The 22,799-nt window shown below is 40.4% G+C and overlaps 1 protein-coding gene and 1 long non-coding RNA gene across 3 annotated transcripts; both read right to left on the reverse strand.

Annotated features, from left to right (window-relative positions):
* Nucleotides 1-309: 309 nt before the first annotated feature.
* On the reverse strand, nucleotides 310-984 carry LOC148102330 (uncharacterized). The gene is made up of 3 exons (XR_015719376.1): nucleotides 912-984; nucleotides 596-732; nucleotides 310-509 (listed from the first exon to the last, which is right to left on the reverse strand). It is a non-coding gene; the product is annotated as an uncharacterized LOC148102330 (long non-coding RNA).
* Nucleotides 985-11,399: 10,415 nt separating this feature from the next.
* On the reverse strand, nucleotides 11,400-22,273 carry LOC102799359 (mixed lineage kinase domain-like protein). 2 transcript variants are annotated; one of them, XM_006803942.3, is made up of 11 exons: nucleotides 22,150-22,273; nucleotides 18,026-18,461; nucleotides 17,778-17,855; nucleotides 17,472-17,649; nucleotides 17,212-17,309; nucleotides 16,599-16,734; nucleotides 15,641-15,725; nucleotides 15,419-15,561; nucleotides 12,814-12,863; nucleotides 12,577-12,717; nucleotides 11,400-12,476 (listed from the first exon to the last, which is right to left on the reverse strand). In XM_006803942.3, the coding sequence occupies exons 2-11, from the start codon at nucleotides 18,453-18,455 to the stop codon at nucleotides 12,421-12,423; spliced, it is 1,395 nt and encodes a 464-aa protein (XP_006804005.2). In that variant the 5' UTR covers nucleotides 18,456-18,461; nucleotides 22,150-22,273; the 3' UTR covers nucleotides 11,400-12,420. The 2 variants fall into 2 exon arrangements, with proteins under 2 accessions (XP_006804005.2, XP_087700700.1); XM_087844574.1 differs by lacking the exon at nucleotides 22,150-22,273 and having other exon boundaries at nucleotides 18,026-18,563.
* Between the last annotated feature and the right edge of the window lie 526 nt (nucleotides 22,274-22,799).

A 22,799-nucleotide genomic window follows, 5' to 3' on the forward strand; every position in this document is an offset into this window, starting at 1 on the left:
ACATGTGGCTCTTTTTAACTTTGACCAATGATGTGCTGGTAAAACAAATAAAAAATATGTTAATTAAAAAATGTTTTTGTTTAGAAAAAGGACTGAAATTACATGGAAACTGTCACCTTAAAGCGTAATTTTAAATACCATCACAAACAGATGTTTTCCAAACAGTTAACAAAGCTGCAGCACATCCGATCACTGCATCTAAATCTAAAAGAAGACAAAAACATATCAAGTATAATTTACACAATGGAAGACTTTTGATTTAATAAATAAGCTCAAAATAAGTGTTACCTTTGAATATTTGTGGGAAAAATCTGATGCTACCCCAAGAATACAAAGCCACACTGGAAACGATGACAGGCTTGCAGCCCTGTCTTCCTGGAGTGAGGTGCCAGATCAGTAGCAGTGAGTTGACAGAAGTCGGTGTCTATAAGAGCGGTCAAACACTGATACTCTGTCCACTTGTGTAAAGTCTAAGAAGCTGGAATGCAGGCATGCAGGACGAGCTTGTTCTAAAAAATACACAAAAATGAACATTTTATTTGTGTTAAGGCCTAAAAACTACAAATAAGTTATACAATGAACAATGTTGAAATACCTTATAGGTGCTGCAGGCCACATAACCAGAATCCAGAGCAATCTCACACTCACATGATGGTGAGGAAAGACATGAGCTCTGCAGTGAGGTTTGAATGTCTCAGTTGGGACACTGAAGAACTCAGAAGACAGCAGTACCTGCACAGAGAGACAGAGTAGAAAAAGCATAGATTTGTAATCCATAATGTGAATTAAAACTCAAAAAGTGTCAACAAGTATAATCATTTGAGTGTGAAATTATTTGTGCAATAAACAGGATTTAAATTAATTAATTGAATTAAAAACACTGACATTTTATCAAAGATAAAGAATCATACCTCTCTCTGCTCTGAGGATCACTGAGCATCTCTGACAGGAAGTACAGTTTCCTCAGTATCAGTCATAATTGATGGTCTCAGAGGTGTGCAGTGTGGCAGCATGATGATGGTCTCCAGATCAGGCAGGAGGTCAGGTGATGGGTGTGTCATCTTCTCCATTGAAGACACACTGGTATGGCAGTTCATAAAACAGCAGTCTCTGTGTGGCATGTAGTTATCTGTGCAGTCCAGCACTGATGGATCAGGTTTGGCTCAGCAGTTCATGAAGATGGTGTTAAGATGTTGTTTCAGCTGAGGATGGTGAAGTTTGAAGGTTTTCCCACAAAGGAAACAGGACTGTGTGTGCCCTGTCTGAAAAAAATACATCTACAAAACATAAAGTGCTTTTAACACCACCCACCCATCTCAGCCCCCAAATGTCTATGTAATGCTGGTATGGGGTGTCAGTTACTAAATCTAATTAGTGCGTCAGAAAGCGGGGGCTACACCTAAAGCCCCCGCTTTCTGATGTCTTTGTTTATTAGCAGCTTTTTCCAGCTGCTCAGAGAATTCTGACTTGGCCTTTATCCACCCAAACCCACCCGGATAAAGGCCAAGTCAGAAAATGGATGCAGAAACTTTCCATGTACTTCTAAATCAGTTTTTATACATATTCTGTAAGCTGTACTAATGTTTTTTCTCTACATAATGTATCATCATAGACATTTCTGGTAGCCTAAAGATTTGAGATAGAAAAATTTTTACCTGTAAAACATGATAAGCAAAACCTCATTCATCCCAAAAACATTTGATTCTACAAAATTTACTATAATCAAGAAAATATAATTGTCTGTATTTATTCATGTGACCCATAATAAATACTTGCATTTATCTGGAATTTATTTATTTACTATTTCATATTTGAAAGCCCTTGGAGGAGAAGATCTTGTTTGTTGAGATACAAACGTCAAAGTAAAAAAAGTATTAAAAAAGGAGATGACAATTAACATCCATAAAAAAATGCATTAGTAGATTTAGTCATTTAAGACATGAGAATAAAAAATAAATGATGTCAGTTTAATACTTTTTGCAGCATATTTCAGATCTGAGGTGCATGATAACAGAAAGCAGATCTCCCGGCTCTGCATGAATTTCAGCCATGATTTGGTGAAATGATTAATAACATTGCAATAAGAAAGGGTCTTCTTACAGACAGAGTTGGGAAGACACTTTTTTCAATGAAAAATCTTTTTCATACTCTACAATCAGTAAACTCTGTAACAAACATGATCTGTAATTGTTTCAAAACTCACCACACGACTTCATGATTGGCTTGAGGACAGGACACAAAACACAGGGTTGTGGTAACTGTAATATGTTCTCAGGACACCTGAATGGAGGCTTTTCTGTGGCTGAGAAATAAAAATGAGGTCAAGCAGGGTGTTCTTGTCTGTAGTGGCAGAAGTGATCAGCTGTGAATACCCTCTCGACTGAAACTGCTCCAGAATCTGTTTTCTTCCACTCTGTAACTGGTTCTCATTAAAATCTCCACACACAATTATTGGGTGACAGTCCATTATTTCAAGTGAATCTAAAAGACTTACCAGGTTTTTCATGAACGGTGTCAAACTGTAGTCAGGGGGTCTGTACACAACTGCAATGAGCGCAGGGAATGGAGCCTGAACCTTCAACACTAAAAACTCAAGATCAGTGACATTATGCAGATACTGTTTTACCTGAACCTGAAAATGATTCCTCAAATACACAACAACTCCACCACCACTTCTGCTGGCCATGTGAGGAAAGTTTGTGTAGGACACATGTCTGTTGCGTTTGAACATGGTGTAGCCGTCCAAATGAAGACTATCTGCAACAAAGGAGCCTTGGAGGTGAGACTCTGTGAGACACAAAACATCTGCTAAACACATTTCATGATGACTCTTGATGTCGCTGATGTGAGATGGCAAACCCTCCGTATTGTGATGGATCAGTGTAAGAGTGTCAGGTTTCTCTGACCTGAAGAAGAGGCATCATTTCCTCAACGCTGGCTTGTCTCATGGTTTGGAGCGCTGCAGTTACCTCGGGATTGGCGTAAATCTTTTTCTCATCCAAGTCCTGTAAATAGAGTCCACTGAGAGACGTCACCCTGCTGAGAGCAACATAAGCCATACCTGGTTCAAAAATGTTCTTCATTGAAACTACAGCTGTCTGTGTTGTAAGTGTGGCGAATGCTAGCTTTACAGGAAAACTGTCTGCGTACCGCTCCTTTAAACTTCAGACTCTCCTCTGCTCTCTCAATGTAAACCAGATCATCAGAGGCTGCATTAGAACTGCGGTTGTGTCTCATAGGCTGCCGGTTGTCCATTCTGAGGCCCAGTTTAATTATGTGTCCATCATTTTCAGATCTCACCACCTTTATCAGTATACCAAAAGCACCGTTGACCAAACCTTTTAGTGTGTCCAAGTTTCTGGTCGGCATCACTCGAGCTCCTTCAGCAACGTTCAGAGTGTCAGGTAAATCATTTCGCCCACCTGTAAATGGTTTGTCTCTTCGTGCCATTCTGCCTGTACGTTTATCCTTCTGGAAATCGTCTGCAGTGATGATTATGATGTTTGAATGAAGCTTCTTCAGGGTATCTGTGTTATGAGATTCCACATTCTTGTTGGTGGCATAAATGTGTAAGACCTCAGTTGGACATTCTTCTGGTGCAGTCACAGCCTGTGACAACAAATCTCTGTCACACTGAGAAAGCTCATCTGTCTTTTCTTTGACTCTAATCCTGTTCAACATCTCTGCAAAGGCCACATCATCTTTCTGACGCATGATCTCGGTTAGAGTGATCATCTGAAAATGTTCCTGCCATAGGTCAATCTGTTCTGGATCATAAACACAGAGGTTTAGACTGTCGCACTGGTGGCAGCTGGTAAAAATCTCCAACAGCTAAAACTGACATTCCACCAAAGGGTCTCTGAGTGCCTTTGATTTGTTTTGTGGGAGTTGAGTGAAAATTGAGCAAGTAGCAAGAAGTTGTTCGGACATGAAGAGAAGACTGCGAAACTTACAGTGGCTCACTTAGAACCAACTGCATAGCAACCATAACAACCCATGTATTTTGTGAAAAATCACAAAGATGAAACTCAAAACTTGAAGAGGGATAAGATGAAAACAGTAACAGATATGAAAAAGCTGAATCATACATGAATAGCCCAATAATTTGTGAACATTTTAAAGTTTGAATGGTTGTTCTAGGTGAAAGTATGAGGAAGTAGTTAAGTTTCAAAAACAAGCAAGTTTTAGCAGAATTTTGGAAGTTTTCCATTCATTTCAATGGGACAAATTAAAGGAAAAAAGCTTAATATTTTAAAAAGTATAATAGCAAAAAATAGCAAAAGTCATAGCCGAAATTAGCAGAAATAGCAGAATAGTTTAAATTTTGAACGGTGAAAATCGGCTGAAAATTGTGGAAGTAGTTAAGTCCTAAAAAACGTACAAAAAGTGGCAACTAGAATAATAATAAAGTATAAAGAATAAAGAGAAACAGGAAAACAATAGTGTGGATGCCTTAACCCTCTGCTGGTCCTCTTTATTTAAGGACAGATATTTTGGCATTGTTACGTGTCCACAGAAAAGTGCCTTATTTTGAACAACCCGCTGCACAGCAGGAGGCAGATCTTCAACAACTGCTGGCTCCTGTGTCGGGCAAACGGGGATAAAACTTAGCTATTCTCTGATGCAGGACAGTTATTTTAACAGTGAGTCACGTGTCAGTAACCATGTAATTGTGTGGATGCTTTAAGAGACATGTCGGAGGAAGGAGACACTAGAACAAGGGACCTCTTCCTCTTTGTTTTTCAGTTTGCAAAGGACATGGAGCTCTTTTTAAAAGCATGTGCTGACTATGGGTCAATGCGATGTTTGACATGTAATTAGAGCTGGGCGATATGAGATTTTTTTTATATCACGATGTGTTTTTTGTTTTTTTTTCCATTTCAGGCGATAACGATATATATCACGATATAAGCCAAATAACTATATTTGTAAGATTTAAATGTGCCGTTGCTCACAAGTGAAATGTGAAATAATCAGCAGTTTGTTTTGATTTGAAGTTCAACGGGGTAGATGTACTTAAGGAACATGAGACTTTTTCAGATAAATAAAGGCAAATATCGCAAACTACACAAAAGGCAGCCGCTAAAGCGTTTACGTTTCAAAACAGAACAAACAAAACTACTAAATTGTCAATTCCACTTAGAAACAAAATATTAATTCTAAAAATAAATCTTAGTTTGTTTTACAGAAGAACAGACAACATTGACTAACTTTTGTCAATATCAAATAAACTGAGAACTAAAAGGAAATTCTCGATCTCTCCTTGTTGTATAGCTGAGCTTTTCAAACAGTTTTAACAGTTACTTTAGTCTGACAAAAGCCGAATGACGAATTAGTGCTTCCAGTCAGAGATTGAGCATGCACCGCTTTATTGTATTTCCAGACTTGCTTTCGGCACATTTACAGCGGCTACTCTGTTTTTGTCAGACTTGAAATAGCTGAAATACCTTCACACTACAGAACTTCTGTGGCTCTTCCATTCGACAATCTCTCCATCATTGGAACCATCATCTGTTTTCTCTTCGGTAACCTTCGCTCACGCTCTCGGTTGGTTTTTCTCTAGTCGGCGCACTCATTTCCTCCATTACCCGGGCGGCACGGCGGCTGGCTGCTTCCCAAACAAATACACATATGCGGCTTGGTACTTGTGCTGTACGTAACAAGTCACGTGACGTGACGCTGCGGCTGTGATTGGTTCGGCTCTGCACTACTTAATTTGGATTGGCTGTTCTTCTTTTTTTTTAAGAGGACAAGAGAGATGAGGTCTATCGCAATAGTTTAATTTTTCTATCGAGAAAAAGTTATTTCGTACGGAGCCCCGCAGGGGACATGGGAGAAAAAAAAATTAAGACGGACTTTTGCGAGATCTCGCAAAACTAACTCGGGATCTCGCAAAACTTTTGCGAGATCTCGCAAAACAAACTCGGGATCTCGCAAAACTTTTGCGAAATCTCGCAAAACTTTTGCGAGATCTCGCAAAAGTTTTAGCCGCATTCTTCCCATTAGCTTGAAGCTAACGGGAGGTCGAGACCTCCCGTTAGCTTCGAGCTATCGGGAGGTCGAGACCTACTACAGCCGGGAGGAACACCGCTTTCCCGGCACATCGTGCCTCGACCTCCCGGTCGGCTTCGAACCAGCGTCCGAAGAATGCGGCTAAAACGTTTGCGAGATCTCGCAAAACTTTTGCGAGATCCCGAGTTTGTTTTGCGAGATCCCGAGTTTGTTTTGCGAGATCTCGCAAAACTTTTGCGAGATCCCAAGTTAGTTTTGCGAGATCTCGCAAAAGTCCGTCTTAATTTTTTTTTCTCCCATGTCCCCTGCGGGGCTCCGTAATTTCGCAATACATATCGCCCAGCTCTACATGTAATGGACAGATGAAGGCGCTGGCTGTTTGGTTTCTTTATGTCTTGTTTTTTTTTTCTGTGTACAAAATCCAATTAAAATTATTTCAAAATGTTGTTCACTGGTTTCCATGTCCATACTTCAAAATAAAAAGCTTGTTGCTATTAACAGTAATGTATTACCTTGTAATCAATAATATTTTTATACATTTTACACATTAACCCTCTGGACTCTATGCTGGCCATTTGTAGCCACCTCACTTTTCTTTTTTTGACCATTTTTGCTGTGTTAATGCAAATGGAATTAAACTTCCCAACAGTCTAGATTTTGTTTTTAACGTTTATAAAGTTCAACTTCAGCTTCTTAAATACATAAAAAATATATACACTAAGAATCCTATTGTTCCTCTTGGCTCTATCATGGCAACTTTTGGCCAACTGACCCATTATAACAACATTTTTAAATTCCCTGTTATTGACACTTTAGGTAAAATTACTTTCATTGTAAACTCAGCACATGAAAATTGTAGGGTTTTTTTGTTTGTTTGTTTGTTTTTTAAACCAAATTACATCAGTTACACATTTTTGGCCAAACAAGCAATTTCATGTAATCATGCAAGTTAGGGATGCAACGATACCAATTTTTTCAAACCGATACAATACCGATACTTGGATCTGAGTACTTGCCGATACAGAGTACAAAAACCCATACTTCTACCACACACACACACAAATGCAATGAATTGGAAGACAGGTTTTATTTTATTCTCTGCCGATAAAAAATAAAATCTTAATAAAAATGACCACAAAAAAATTTCAAGTGAAAAATAAGCACTTCTGTTAAATTATTGCAGAGTCTCCACATTGTAATTTAACAAAATATCACTGAACTATTGGCACTGTCTCGAGCTTTCAGAATAATAAATAAACACTTCTGTTTGGAATAAAATAAATACAAATTAGGTTTGAGAATAAAATAAACTTTTAAATTATTGCAGAGTGTCCATATTGTAAACAAACAAACAAAATAACGAAAGTATTTGGCATTGACGAACTCCTCATCTGCCCGTGGATCATCAGTCCACTGTGCCGTTAAATCAAGGACTGACATCGCGCACACACTGCTTGTCTTTACCTCTTTAGAAAGTTTTGGCACCATTATCTCCCTGATGTGTGGGCGGTTGGGAATTTCATATCGCAGCTCGAGTATGCTGAGAAGACGGTGCAATCCTATGTTTTCCACGACCGGCATTGGCTGGTCATCCAGAGCAATAAAATGAGTCAGAGCCTCTGTTATTTTAACTGCCCGTGGATTTTCTCTTGACATTTTTCATCGCTTTTCCCAAACCTGAGTTAAAGTTGGCTGTTCCACACTGCTGACATTTTGTTTAGCCTAGCTACAGCAGCCTCCAGTTTCTCTTTTTTATCTGGAGCCGCCAGTCTCACTCGCCTAACCCTGTGCTTGTTTAGCGCGGGATGTCCCCCTAGTGGCCAATCTAAAAAACTACAACAGAAATGACAAGCCACCCTCTGATTAATGAAATAAGTTAGTTTCGGTTCATGGTATCGGTTAACTTTTACGAGTATGAGTACACACACATTTTACAGTATCGGCCCCGATACCGATACCAGTATCGGTATCGGTGCATCACTAATGCAAGTTTGATTTTAAGGATCTCATAGTTTGTGTTTGTGCATGACATTGCAGCACAAATATGTATTTGCAAGACAGACTGGAATAGATTATGACACATCAAATACTACACAGGCTGCAGTGAATTTCTGTGGATGCACTATTGAGCTTTGAGTTTCCCAGTCAAACTTAGCTTTGAAGCACCTGCTAAAAGCACTTTTACTCTTGTACTTTTCAAGATACCATAGCTGAAATATTAACTCTTAAAAAAGAAAAGAGAAAAATCAAAGCTGCAACACAAACAGCAACAAACACCGTTCGTAAATGTGTCCTGGAGTTCATGCAGCTGCAGAAAGGGCTGCTGCTGTAAGTAAGCCTAACAGCTTCCAGATCACTTATTTTCTGGCAAGAAGGGCATCACTGCTCTGTTCTACAATCTCCTGGATGATGTGGAAAACAATGCCTTTGTCCCATAAAATCACTTCACAGTAGTAGGAGTCCTCTAAAACCTACAACTGAAGAGTGATCCTCAAAGAAATGGGGCGCACACTAGTGACCTTAACAATTAACAGCCTTCTCCCCGATGCTGAGATGAAAAAAAGTTAGTTTCATCAATGAGATGGTGAAAACATTTGAACTCTATCACCTTTTTATCTGAAAAGTTACTGGTAATATATAATCTAACTGGCATTTAAAGGGTTAAAAAATGAATTTAGATAAAGTTTTAGTTTTGATGACAAGGACTGGTGCTAATTTAAAGAGTCAACTTATAAATATTAATCTTGTAGCATTTTGTGAACGTAAACAAAAGGTGGCCATTTGTGGTCATGAACAAGCTGAGAGGGAGTTTTATCTTTTTTGCTCTCCTTGCCCAAAAATAACAATACATAATAATCAATGTTGATGGTAATCAATTACATGTCCCAGACTCTACTATTAATAACACAAGTAGCACTGCTAATATATGAAATGGGGAGTTTTGAGGTTTTCTTCCAACAAGCATATTGTACCAACAAAATGTTGTCTTAAGGGTTAAAAATGTAAAACGTAATGACTATTTTATATTTGTGAAAAAAAACTTTATGCAGAAAAAGTATCAAAAAACCCATAAAACTAATAAAAATACAGACCTAATCTGACATTTTTGTCCACGAACAAGCTGAAGGGATTTTTGAACAAACCCAGGACCATGTTTATTTCTCAGCAGCATCAATAGTAACAAAAACACAATTTAGTTTTTGCTGTCAAAGTCGATTGTTCTTATCTATTTTAAGTACATCCTATAAACCTTTTATTCCAAAATATTGCGATACGGGATACATTTTTTTTAAACAAGAACTTTATTGAACAAACAATGAGTTTACAACACACAGACAGGGCTGGACTGGGACAAAAAATCGGCCCGGGCATTTTGACTAGAGACCGGCCCACCAAAAATGCGACGTCATTCAGGGGTAAAACCGCAAAGGATTCTGGGAACTTGTGGCAAGAGGTACTAGCGCAGGCAAGCTTTCAATTGAACTCAGTTACACAGCGATAAAAAGAAACAAAAAATGGCAAGAAGCTGTTGAATTATTAACTGCAATAGCCGGTGTTGTGCCAAAAAGTGATTGTCTGCCAAAAACTGATTTCCGGTATTTGCCAAAAACTGATTGCTCGTATTTAAATTGCTATAATGACTTTTATATAACCTTTATTTATGCCGTTAAAAAAATCTAATTAACATTAAAAATGTATTTTGTAAGAAGTAGTTGGACAGCAGAAATGGCTCAAATATTACAATAGTTCTGTAAAAATATTTAAAGTGGGGATAAAGGACCGGATTGGTTATAATGTAAGTACAATAACACAGAGTTGTAAAGATACTTGAAAAAACAGATAATTTTTTAATTCCATATATAGCCCCTTTGTAAACGCTGTTCACCGAAGTCTATTTACCAACATAGATATTACACATAAAAAATACACGCAAACATTGGACATCAGTTTTTGGCAGGCAATCACTTTTTGGCACAACACCTGTTGCATGACAGCCACGGGAAAAGAGATCGGTTGTTATCGGATTACTTCGTGGAAGAGAAATTGTTTAAGCCATGTTTCCGAAGTAACAAAGAGCCGACGGATGGCCTGGATATACCAAATATAACGTCCCAGAACACTCCAGCTCACATGTTAGTCTGCTCCAAGCATTCCCACAAAGGTCAGTGTTTTGTAGTAGTTAATACGTCATTTTTCTTAAATGACGTATTAACTTAATCAATAATTGGTGATATAGGTTAGAAGCAAGTCTGGCGCTGAACAGAAATTGTCGCGCTATGCTCCTTTGTTTATTGTGCATAAGTGAATTGTCCTGACACAATATTGCGTTTCGCTTCTGTTATTACCATGGTACATTGACAAAAACATGTACTTTTATTCACAGGATAAAACAGTTTTTTTGTATCACTAATTGCCCAGTACGATTACAGCGTACAATATTATTGTCACTGCTACATTTCTGTAACGCGTACCAGAAATTATTTCCACTACTAATTAATTACCGTTGAGCGCAAAGGTCCTATTAATAAACAGTAACGAATGTGTATTTATGAAGACGATTTGTGAGACTGGTAAACTTATGATACGTACGATGGTCTTTCGTTCTACACGGTGCATTTCAAGCTCCTGTACCCATCCGTCGGTAAACTGTACCTGGGCTTGTTGCAGTGAGCTGAAGTTACTAAACTTCATGACTGTATGCACTCACTCCAAGAACCGTATGATTATAAATATGAGCGTGGTGAAAGTTGGGCAGCACGCTAACATCTTTTGCCCCTCTGTGTGCTCGTAAGGGTCTAAACCTTTCACTCCTTTGATTTTTTCCTCGTATCTTTTCTTTGCCTTTTCAGCAAGTCTGTCTTTGTACGGACCGGCATTGTTCTCCTTCGTTTTGTACATAACTTTTTTGGGGGGCAAAGAAAAACCAAGAAGGTATTGAAACCGGAGAATGAACGTTTTGCGGTGCAGCAAATGCTTGCATTTGATGTGGTACTTGGATTGTTTTGCCACGAGTTCCCGGCATGCAATGCGCAAAAGTCACGTGGTCTGTCAATCTCTATAGGAAAAACCATAAAGCCTTTGCATGAAAACTACTGCTTTGATGTACGCTGCCTTGTTGGTATATATGTATCAATCTAATAAACTTAAACCTACACCATTCTCCCTATTCTGGATTTTAAACAGTACATAGCGGAAACAAAAAGACTGCTTGGTAGAGTTAACCTCCTGAACTATCTACAACACATGGTAGAAACCTGAAATTAAGACCAAGAACACTAGAGGTGAGACATGATCATTAATTAATATTAAAATTAATAAATGACAGATTTAGGGATATTTTCATAAACTATTTATTTACCAAAACAATACAAAACAGCATGGTAGCACAATATATATTTTTTAACACAGCAACCTTTAAATATGAAAGGAGACAGAGAAAGAAAGGTGAGAAAGAAGAATAAGAATAACACTTAATTGAGTTTTTGATGGCATTTTACACACAGTACTAATACAGTATCTAGAAAATATGGGAAAATACTGGCATCATATGCAGTACTTACTTCTGAAGAATTTATATGGGACCCTGAAAAACAGGACACAAGTGAAAGGCCTCCACCACTTGCTGATGTTGCTAAATCTGTGGAAGCGATGCCATAGCTACCACCAAACAATTCAGTTATTTTTACACATTTGGCAGCGTCTGCCTGAAGGGCTTGTTTCTTTTTGGCCCTAATTTTTTCTGCACCTCCTTTCCTTTTTTTGTTCTCCATTTTCTTTATTTCGTCTATAAGATTGCTAAACAAGGGGGTGGGTGCATTCGACCTCCTCGGCTGTAATTGGTCCAGCCCAGAGTCGATCGTGACCAATTGGCCAATCCAACACCTTTCATTATTTATACCCTTCCAAAAAAAAAAAAAAAAAAAATCGATCGGCCCATAAAAACAAAAAATCGCCAGCGGCCCACCGGGCAAATGCCCGGTATGCCCGATGGCCAGTCCAGCTATGCACACAGATGAAGTATACAAGAGAATAGAACATGAATACAAATAACCAGGGGTAAAAAAATGATTAAAAAAATTCACATATATGTTGTGTTTTGAGAGACTTTTTGCTGGTGGAGTCTGATATTGATTTTATGTACAATTCCACATCCTTAAGAAAATAACATTGGAGGTGGGGTGAGTGAGGGGCGGGGATTTAGCCTGGATGCTCTGTTTAGAGCTAATAAAACATTGGAGACATGAAGCCTTCATTCCACTAATGAAGGCAAGAAGCCAGATAAAGAACAGAATATGTAGAAAATACAATAATGAAAAAAAGTAAAATATTAACGTCAACGCCCACGGATCCTGACAGTTATCTTCCTGTTTTATTCTGAGTTGTGTTTCCTCTTCAGGATGATTCTAATCAGTCTTGTTGTTCCTCCAGTTGTGTCACCACACTGCGCAGTTTATCCAGCAGCACTGCACAGGAGAAAATATCAAGACTGTAATAATGAACAGAAACTTCAGTCTCACCCTGACAGTAAACACATGAACTCAGTCACAGAGTAACTGAACTCACCTCCAGCTGATGGCCTCTGGAAGCCGCTGTAGGCCCGGCACTCGTTGATCAGCTGTCCCAGTTCTTTAGGACAGTCATCAGGAAGCGGCTCTTGATACTTCTCTTCACACACCTTCTGATAAATGTCTTCATCTGAAAAACCTACGAGACATTTGAAGACACGTCAGGAGGAGAAGTCGATGGAGAGGACTCCAAATCTTAGTTTAAATCTTCAGTGAGTGTCGTTTAGATACAAACCTTCAAAAGGATTCTTACAGGTTACAATTTCCCACAGGATGATTCCAAAACTGAAACAAGTTCAAAAGGAAATTTGATAATTTTACAAACCACAGCAGGTCTGAAATCAGTAAAGTGTTCTGAGGTCAGCCAGGAGCTGTTTTCACATAAACCCCCAACCAGAGGAGTCTCGCTCCGATGTAAGTCACTTCTACATCAGCTTCACTTTTCAGACCCACAAGCTAAGTCCATCTTTTAGAAAGTTTATGAAAGAGGTAGTGATGGGATTTCCGGCTCTTTTTAGAGAACCGGCTCTTTCGGCTCCGAACCGGCTCTTCAGGTTGTTTTGTTGCTTTAATTAATTTATTATTAACAATAATATAAAATTATGCACAAAAGGAATTACTAATGTAACAAAAAAAAAGTGGTTTTATTTATATATGTTTATATATATATAAATATATGCGGTGGCCCCTAGAGACAAATCACGTACAAACTCCAAAACACATTTCTAGCATAAGTGATCTAGGTAGCTCTGAACTTCCAAAACAGAGCTACCTAGATCACTTAAATTACACAATTGAAAGCATGAAAGCATATGTGTATTGTTTGTGTATTTATACACAAGCATTCATATATAGTCAAATAATTTTTAAAAAAAAAGTTCATTTACCTGTTATTACCACACACCAAATCCGGTCGTTGGTACTTGCTGGCTTGTGTAGCCACCAGGTAACAAAAGCTCAACACTGCCCCCTAGCATCCTGGAGCACTTCTGTTGTCTTTTGTACGTGTTTTGAGTTTTTACGTGTTTTGGAGTTTTTACATGTTTTGGAGTTTTTGCGTTTTTTTACGTGTGTTGGAGTTTGTACATGTTTTTACGTGTTTTGGAGTTTTTACGTGTTTTGGAGTTTTTACGTGTTTTTACTAGGGGTGCAACGATACACAAAATTCACGGTTCGGTTCGGTTCGATACTTTGGTGTCACGGTTCGATATTTTTTCTATACAAAAAAATGTTCATGCCTTTTTAATTTGTCATTTATTAAAATTATAAATATATATTTTAACTCAAAAGTACAGTTTTTAAATGTAATGTTGCTGAAACAACAAAGTAATAAAAAAACTATCTGATGGAGAAATCACTCATCTTTGGAAAACAGAGTTTATTACAGAGAAATGTCTCTTTCCAAAATAAAAGCTATACTATACGCTTCTTCTGCGCTATATTCTCAGCAGCATATTAAACATATCAGGTCCCCATAAGGAGAATCATGTGCTAACGGCTGTCTAAATGACTCGGGTAAAGTTTGTAGCATGCGTGCTTGTTGTTTTTGTCTGCTTCCACTTGTCTTTGCACTAGGATGATGTCGGAGTAAATGTGCAGTCATATTCGTTGTGTTCCCACTAGTGCTGTCAGCGTTAATCTGAAATGACGTTAACGCCACAACACGGCAAATCTCCGTTAACGAGCTACCGCAGATTGCCCCATGCGTGGGGCTGGACGCGTCAACACGTTAACGAGCTAACTGCACTAACACACTAGCTCCCACCCATGTAATTGAGCATTGCGTGGCACATCCAACATCCTGTTTTACTTTAGTCCATGACGTGCTTACCTTCAGGGTCATACGTCACATGAAAACCAAAATAGTTCCAAAGGCCAGATCTGAATGAGGGTGGGGGAGGTTCAATTTGCCATGTTGCAACGAGCTTAGCTTCTGTCTTGCTAGCTTGCCCTGCGCTCAGTGGATCTGTGTTCAACTACTCCGCCTAGGCTGCACTGTCGAGCGCAGATCCACTGAGCGCTCAACACAGACAGCATCGTCAGAAGAAAAGTTGATAAAATAAATTAAAAATTTTGTATTGTTCGATACATATGCATACCGAACCGAAAGCACTGTATCGAACGGTTCAATATCGATACGAGTATCGTTGCACCCCTCGTTTTTACGTGTTTTGGAGTTTGTACGTGTTTTGGAGTTTGTATGTGCTTTGTCTCTAGGGGCCACCGTAAATATACTTTTATTTATTCACTCCACATAAAATCTAATAAATAAATCATATAATACAAAAATCAACTATTCACATTTCAACTTTTAACTATTTAGATTTTCAGCTTTTTCCTTTTAAACAAATTTAAAGTGAAACAACACAAAACACTGCAAACCACAACACAATTAAATATAAATAAAATATGAAAACAAAAAGAAGATGCACATTCTCTGTCATATGGGCCTGCATGATTTCTGAATCCTTTATCATCTGCAACTGAAAATAGTGGATGATTACTATACCTTTCTAATGTGACGTTGTTGTCCCTGCCTCTCTCTCTCTCTCCCTCCCGCTCTGTTCCTGTGCTACTGAGTGTAACTAACGCCCCTCCCCCCTCTGCCCAGCGTAAAGCACAATGCTCGCATGCTGAGTGAAGCGGGAAAAAAGTGCGAGAGAGAGAGAGAGAGGGTGAGAGAAAGAAAAAAAAAAAAAACACGGCTCGCGATAAGGAGCCGGCTGGCGTCGTTCACGTCAAAGACCCGGCTCTAAGAGCCACTTCGTTCGCGACCGACCCATCACTAGAATGAGGGCCTTTGAGCACAGCTCTGTGGACCGACAGCCGTGGGGTCTCACCTGTACATCTCCCACTCTTTGCAGTAGATGAAGCTGATGTCGTGGAGCTTCTCGGGACAGTGGTAGCACAGCGACCTCATGGCTCTGTCCTCCGTCTGCCTTCTCAGAGACGTCTCTGTTTTCGACAGCCTGAAACCTCCCAGCTGGAAACAACAACCAAACCGTCATATGAAGCAAATATGTTCAGCTGCAAGGAATCCCAGCATGCATTGCCTTCAGTACCTTGACGGTGTAGTCTTTAGTCACCAGGAGCTTGCTGCTGTCGATGGACCCGTGAACCCTCGATTTCTCCTCTGTGTTGTGCAGTCTAAGATACGACAGGTAAACTCATCATCACCAACATGAATCTATGAACGACACGGTCACTGTGAAGCTGCCCAACTCTAAAGAAGATGCAGTGATTTGCAGACCTCATAAACTCAGACTTTACTCACAGAAACATATCAAAGGTTTCAGCGGAGAAACTTTACAATGCAAAGAAAAAGTATTGGCTCATTTTGAACTTGAGGGCGGGAACATATCTCCTAAAAGTCGGGCCATGTTTCCCGCTGTGTAGAGTTCCTCTTCTTTTAACAACAGCCTGTAACTTTGTGTGAACTGAGGACAGAAGCTGCCGTACTTCTGGGAGAGGAACACTCCCGGGTCTCCTTCGTTCTGTGTTTGGTTTCACGACGCTCCAGATGTTCTCAGCTGGTAGGCCGCTTCGCCACCTGCACTCGTCTACTGAGAAGCCGTGCTGTTGGAGCGGATGCAGTCTGTGGTTCAGCATCATCCTGCAGAAACAGAAAGGCCTTCCCTGGACGGAGCATTTGTTGCTCTAAAGCCTGTATATACCTTTCAGCATTGATGGAGCCTCTCCAGATGTGCCAGCTGCCAGTTTCGTTGATACGATCCCCAACCCATCAGAGACGCAGGCTTCGAACGAAGCACTGATAACGAGCGGGATGGTCCCTCGCCTCTTCATTAACCCGATTAGGTGCAAAATGTTCCTCCATCTTTTCCTCGTAGCACCACTCACTGTTCCAGCCTCCAACTTTTTCTGTGTGCTATTGCAGATCAAATATCTCCGACCCTGATGAGATCTGCAGATCGTTGCATTCTGTCTTCATTTACATTTTACACAACGTCCCAACTTGTTTGGAGTTTAGCTTAGAATCTGTAATAAAGCAGACACACTGACCGATAGAGTCCTCGTGCTGCATCCAAACACATGTGAGCTTTCCTGATCCAGGTCAGAGTGAGGTCAGAGTCCAGGACCTGGCGAAGACTTCCTTTCTCACAGTACTCCATGATGATGAAGAACTGAGGCTTGGGTCCTACAGGCAGACACAAGGACAACTTATTACAGGTTTGTCACTGAGTGTATTTATCTGTGATGTTTCCACGTATTTATATGTGGGGATAGCGTGTAACAGACACTCTGGTCCACCGTGAGGCTCCGCCCCCTGACGTGGACACGCATGCTTCAGTTGCAGTACCAGCAGGGGAGATAATATAGTTCAAGCCAAGAAATCACTGGTGACCAAGCAAGCGATGAAGTCCTTCTGTGCCAGGTACGACTAAGCTGATAAAATGTGTCAGTATTGTCTGTCAGCTCCTGTTTTCATTTTAGGGTTTCTGTTTTCATCTGTCCTTCTTTTTTGAACCCTCCTTATCTACGTGTAAAGTGATGAACTGCACTTCCTGTGTTGGCTGACGCTCTCGTTTTCATGCGCTGCAGTTAACTTTTCAGGTTTGGCTCAAATACAAGCGCTCGTTCAAACAAAGATGCACCTCTGTGTTGACACGCTCACCGTTCTCATCCTGGATGCAGATCCCAAACATTCGCAGGATGTTGGGCGACTCAAACTGCTTCATGGTGTCGACTTCCTTGTTGAAAATAGACTTCACTCTGGATGTGGAGAAAATGTTTGATGGCAGTGAATACAGCAGCACACAGAGAGCACTGGGAGCCTGAGCTGGAACAGCATATAAGTGAATGTGTGTTATTTTCTAATGGGAAGGACTATTTTCCTGTGTTTCTTCCCAGTATGGGCTGAACTGTGGCACAGACCCTGCACTGGTGTTCATGGGGTCGATGTATCTCTTGATGGCCACTGGGAATCCCTGATATTCTCCTTTGTAGAGCTCGCAGCTCGCTGTTGTCTTGAAGGGCTTTTTGGGATGTTGATACTTCAGTTCATCTGGTTTAATCTGTCGCACAGCCACGCTGCTGCAACTGGGCTTATTCACTGAGAACAAAAAAGAGAAAGACTCCAATTATAAATCCCACTTTCTCAACACAAGATGTTTGTCAGTAAGTCACAGACTTGTTTATGACACAACTCTCCGCAGGGCCGCTCGGCGATGTCGTACTCACACATCTGCACCACTTTGTCCAGCTGTGTCAGTATGGTGTTGGTTTTCTCCTGCTGCTCTTTCATGTAGTCCATCAGCACTGAAGAACAGAGAGAAACACAAACTCTGAGTCTGGTCCAAACGCTTTAACAGGATTTCTTCTAAGTGTGGAAACACTGAGAGGAACAGAATCAGCTTTGGTGAACAAGGATCAAAACACTAAAGAGCTCTGCTTGAACGTCTCTAAAGACAAATTCAGTTTCTCCTCACATTTGGTCATCTCCGTGTCGTCCTCCTTCCCGTCCATTTCGTCTTCTCTCTCTCTCTGTCTAAACACCTCGTGCAGCATCTTGCTCTGCTCTGATTGCAGAGCTACACACAGGATCTGGTAAGCATCGTTGAGCCGCTCGCTCACCGTATCAAACTCTTCTCCGTGGCTGCCCGATTTCAGGATGCGCTCCACCAAGTTGGCTACAGTGTATTTTTCAATTAGCTTCTGTGTTGACTCCAGAGTTAGGTTCAGCTCCTCGAGGGCTTTCTTTACCTCTGGAGAGAACTCTGTGATGGACTTCACCACATTCTCGAGGGCTTTGACTCGGACCGAAATCCGCCGGCAGCGCTTTTTGTTGGCCTTCACCTTTTTAGCCAGCTTGTAGATGTTTGTGGCAGCAGAAAAGATGGGCTTTATTACTGTTTCCATGATGAGCTGAAGAGACAGAGAGGACAGTTTATAACAGGAAAAATGCAACAAATCAAAGCACATCCATCAATGCTTCAATGCTCAGGAGGCGTCCTACTGAACTCAACTGGCTTCTTTTAATGTGAAAGAGTCGTGTCTCCGCTCTGAGCTGCTCACCCACTTAGTCCTGCAGACCCCTCACCAACCCATCCGTCAGTCTACAGCTCCACTCTCCCCTCATTTGTGAATAGGAAAGATAATTTCGAGTCAAACTCCAACGTAGCTGAAAGCCTGGGACCAAAGCCAGCAACTATGACAATACTACAATATTACATGGTGTGTAAAAAAGTAGGTTTTTAGCCCTTCCTCTCATGTCTCAGTAAGTCTTAGTTTGTTGCTCCTTCATCTTTGGCATCACGCCTTCATGTCTTTGCAGCTACCTCTCAAAGACAAATCAATACCTTGGTTTACTCTCCAGTGTTGATCCACACACAAAACCACACAGATTTGCCTTTTGTGGACTCGCTACATCATGAATTTATCTGTAAATTTATAGGCTACTGCAGAAATGTCCTTATATCCCAGGTTTCTGTGGCCCGGAGGCCTGGGTATTTTTACCTTTTTAAAATGTAATCATTTTTGTGATAAAATAAGCATTTTATAGTCTAAAAAACTAATAACAGGGACATATTAGGGTTTATAAGAGTGTGGCGAGGGTTTTTATGGCTTACAAATAATAAAATAAACGTATGGTTTCTACTGTCACGGGGTCCCAGAGGTTTTATCTGTAATGTGTTTACTTGGTAAGTAGAGTATAGTGAACATGATTTACAAAGGGGTTATAAAGAAATGACCTTTGCTTTTTTACAATGACTGTGTTATTTCACCTACATTATAACCACCCTGGTTCTTTTTGGCGGATTAAAATATCTTTACAGAACTATTGTTAGACTTGCTGCAGTTTCTGCGGCCCTCTTGGCCAGGTCTCTCTTAAGAAAGACATTTTTAATGTCAGTGAGATTTTACAGACTTTAACTGGACAAATAAACACATTTAAAAGTGACTTTGCCAAACACTGATTGCAGCGTCTGCTCACAGGAATAATGTTTGGAGTAGTGATGGGTCGGTCGCGAACGAAATGGCTCTTAGAGCCGGTTCTCTGACGTGAACGATGCGAGCCGGCTCCTTATCGCGAGCCGTGTTTTGTTTTGTTTTTTTCCTTTCTCTCACCCTCTTTCTCGTTCTTTTTTTCTGCTTCACTCCGCATGCGAGTCTTGTGCTTTACGCTGGGCAAAACACGTAAAAACTCCAAAACACGTAAGAACACGTAAAAACTCCAAAACACGTAAAAACACGTACAAACTCCAAAATACGTAAGAACACGTAAAAACTCCAAAACACGTAAAAACTCCAAAACACGTAAAAACTCCAAAACACGTAAAAACACGTACAAACTCCAAAACACGTACGAACTCTGAAGCACGTACAAACTCCAAAACACGTACAAACTCCAAAACACGTACAAACTCCAAAAACACGTAAAAACTCAAAAACATGTAAAATTACGTACAAACTCCAAAGCACGTAAAAGCTCAGAAGCACATAAAAACTCAAAACACGTACAAAAGACAACAGAAGTGCTCCAGGATGCTAGGGGGTAGTGTTGAGCTTTTGTTGCCTAGTGGCTACACAAGCCAGCAAGTACCAACGACCGGATTTGGTGTGTGGTAGTTGTCACTACCCGATCCGTACCGGAAACCCGATCGGTACCCCGCATGCGCGAAAGGTGTCTACTTCCGGTTGAAGCGTTTTACGATAGTTACAGGTCAGAGTATCTGTTAAGATGTTAAGAATAACAAGTATCTCTTAAAATGTTTCCGATAATGAAACATTTAATATAATGTAGACAAAAACAAAAAAGTAAAAAGATAGTGACAGATCAGAACTCCCGATCCGTACCGCGCATGTGCAGGGGTTTTCTTCTTCTTCTGTTCGTTTAATGGCAGTTTACACCCCAGTGTTCGAGGATACTGCCACCTGCTGACCGAGCGAATGAACCCTATTAACTGAATTAGCGTCATTACAAACGTGTGTTAAATTTGATTTAGTGATAGTCGAGTGTGTTTATGCTTGTCTGTGTGGAGAGGATTGTTGGAATAGTGATGATGATGTCCGCTATCACTGTCAGTTGTCAGTAAACACTTCATCTGGCTGATGAATCTTCACTCTATTATTAACTCTGTAATTAGGCGCCATTTTTCTTATTTTACGGCGCTGTTGTTCAATCGGGGGACGCTCTCTGTTGAGGAGAAAAGCATGAATTTGTTTGTATACGGATTATCCATTGTTTAAATGTCCCGGGAGTCGAAAATGAGGCAGAGCTGTTGAGAAATGCTAGGAGCTAACTGGGCGCTAACCGTATCATTCAAATATATTGAATGTCGCAATGTTGGCAAAGACAGGAAGTGACGTAAGATTTGTACCGATCAGGTTTCCGGTACGGATCGGGTAGTGACAGTAGTAACAGGTAAATAAACTTTTTTTTTTTTAATTATTTGACTATATATGAATGCTCGTGTATAAATACACAAACAATACACATATGCTTTCATGCTTTCAATTGTGTAATTTAAGTGATCTAGGTAGCTCTGTTTTGGAAGTTCAGTTCATGCTAGAAATGTGTTTTGGAGTTTGTACGTGTTTTGTCTCGAGGGGCCACCGCATATATTTATATATAAACATATATAAATAAAACCACTTTTTTTTACATTAGTAATTCCTTTTGTGCATAATTTTATATTATTGTTAATAATTAATTAATTAAAGCAACAAAACAACCTGAATAGCCAGTTCGGAGCTGAAAGAGCCGGTTCTCTAAAAAGAGCCAGAAATCTCATCACTAGTTTGGAGCTCAGATTCATGAGGGATACATTCAGAGCTCAACTGGTAATGTGGCATACCGGGCACCTAACAGCATCCCATTGGTTCATTTTCATTACTGACACTGGATTGTCCAATGAAATCTCTTAATGTGACAGACCCCGCCCCTAACTTTGCGTGCACTGACTCGTAAAAGAAGTGGTGAAAAGTTGGAGCTGATAATCTGAGAGAAAACAATAGAAACTAAAAATAGATGCTGAGAATGTGTGGAATGAACGACAGGTTAGCGCCCGTTAGCTGCTGCACCGCTATCAGCAGTAAAAACAACAACCAGTAACAGCTGGTAACCACAACCAGTAACTGGGCCTCCCAGTCACAGCAGGCTGAAGCTGCTCCAGCTGTGGAGAAGTGAGGAAGAGACGAGGAAGGTGAAAGTAACGTGGTGAGCAAAGAGAATGAAGTGTGTAAAACACAGTCAGGAGTCGAACCCTCAACTTTCAGCTCAACAGGCGAGCAGCGTTAAGACGTCAGGATCCAGCTGCTGGTTTGTTACGTCACCGTGTGCCCCTGGAGCAAAAACACCAGCGCGGATTTTTTTGTCCCAGTTCAGCTCGGAATACATCGCATATTAAAGCCAACAAGCCATTTCTGCGGTTTAAATACGGACAAACGCTTTTTCACCAAACACGTGCTTTCTGGCTTCGTGCTAAATCTTTCCTCTGTTTCACTGAGAGAAGCTGAAACAAACAAACAGCAAAAGAGTAACGCCGCCACAATCTGTCCAAAAACAGACCAGCTGTGAGCAAAGAGCAGAAAATGCAGAAAGACCGTTTACCTCTGAGATAAAGTTGCTCTTCTTCACAGAAGTTTGCTGTCAGAGCACCACAAGAAAACGAAAGTAGCTCCTGCTTCCTGTTTATGTCCCCCAGCTAAGCGACCGTGTTTAACACGCCTGCATGAGTCACGATCTCCCAGAAGCAGCACACTGCACAGCCACACCCGAGCCCGGCACTTAAAAGTCTTCATGAAAAGACACCAGAGGGATTTCTATCGTTACTATTAAACAAAATGAGCTTTTTATTTCATGCAAACTTCTAGCCTGCCTCCAGGAGTCACTTGAGTTAAGTAGAGGATACTCAGGGCAGCCTGCTGGCTTTCCTGAGCCTCCCAGAACAAACATGAAAGGTTGAATAACATCTGTAATAAGTAGAAGAATCCTGGATGGGGGCAAGTTCGAAATTCTTTGTGATAATACGGTAATAAGTGTGATAAATCACCATGTCCTCAGTCCAGTCAGGAGGAATGTCTGCTACTTCCTTCACAAATAGTGACGTAGTTGCTGCAGTACAGCTGCTAAATGATGCACAACACAGCAATATTGGTTTTATGAGGGATTTTAACCAGAGTATTGATGAGCTGCGCTCGTCGGCGCAGACTCACTCACATTTATTGCAGCGTGTTTGTCTGCATTTATAAATTACATGG

The sequence above is a fragment of the Neolamprologus brichardi genome, chromosome 7, assembly GCF_056152115.1.
Source record: "Neolamprologus brichardi isolate AB-2024 chromosome 7, ASM5615211v1, whole genome shotgun sequence".
Lineage (NCBI taxonomy): Eukaryota > Metazoa > Chordata > Actinopteri > Cichliformes > Cichlidae > Neolamprologus > Neolamprologus brichardi.

Bases quoted from the DNA above. Each gene is read 5' to 3' on its own strand.
- LOC102799359 (XM_087844574.1), bottom strand. From the start codon at position 18,518: ATGTGCTTTGATTTGTTGCATTTTTCCTGTTATAAACTGTCCTCTCTG. The intron at 17,856-18,025 runs GTGAGGAGAAAC...TCTGTTCTTCAG, and splicing joins CGACACGGAGATGACCAAAT to TGCTGATGGACTACATGAAA. The intron at 15,726-16,598 runs GTCAGTGTGTCT...GTCGTATCTTAG, and splicing joins GCAGCACGAGGACTCTATCG to ACTGCACAACACAGAGGAGA.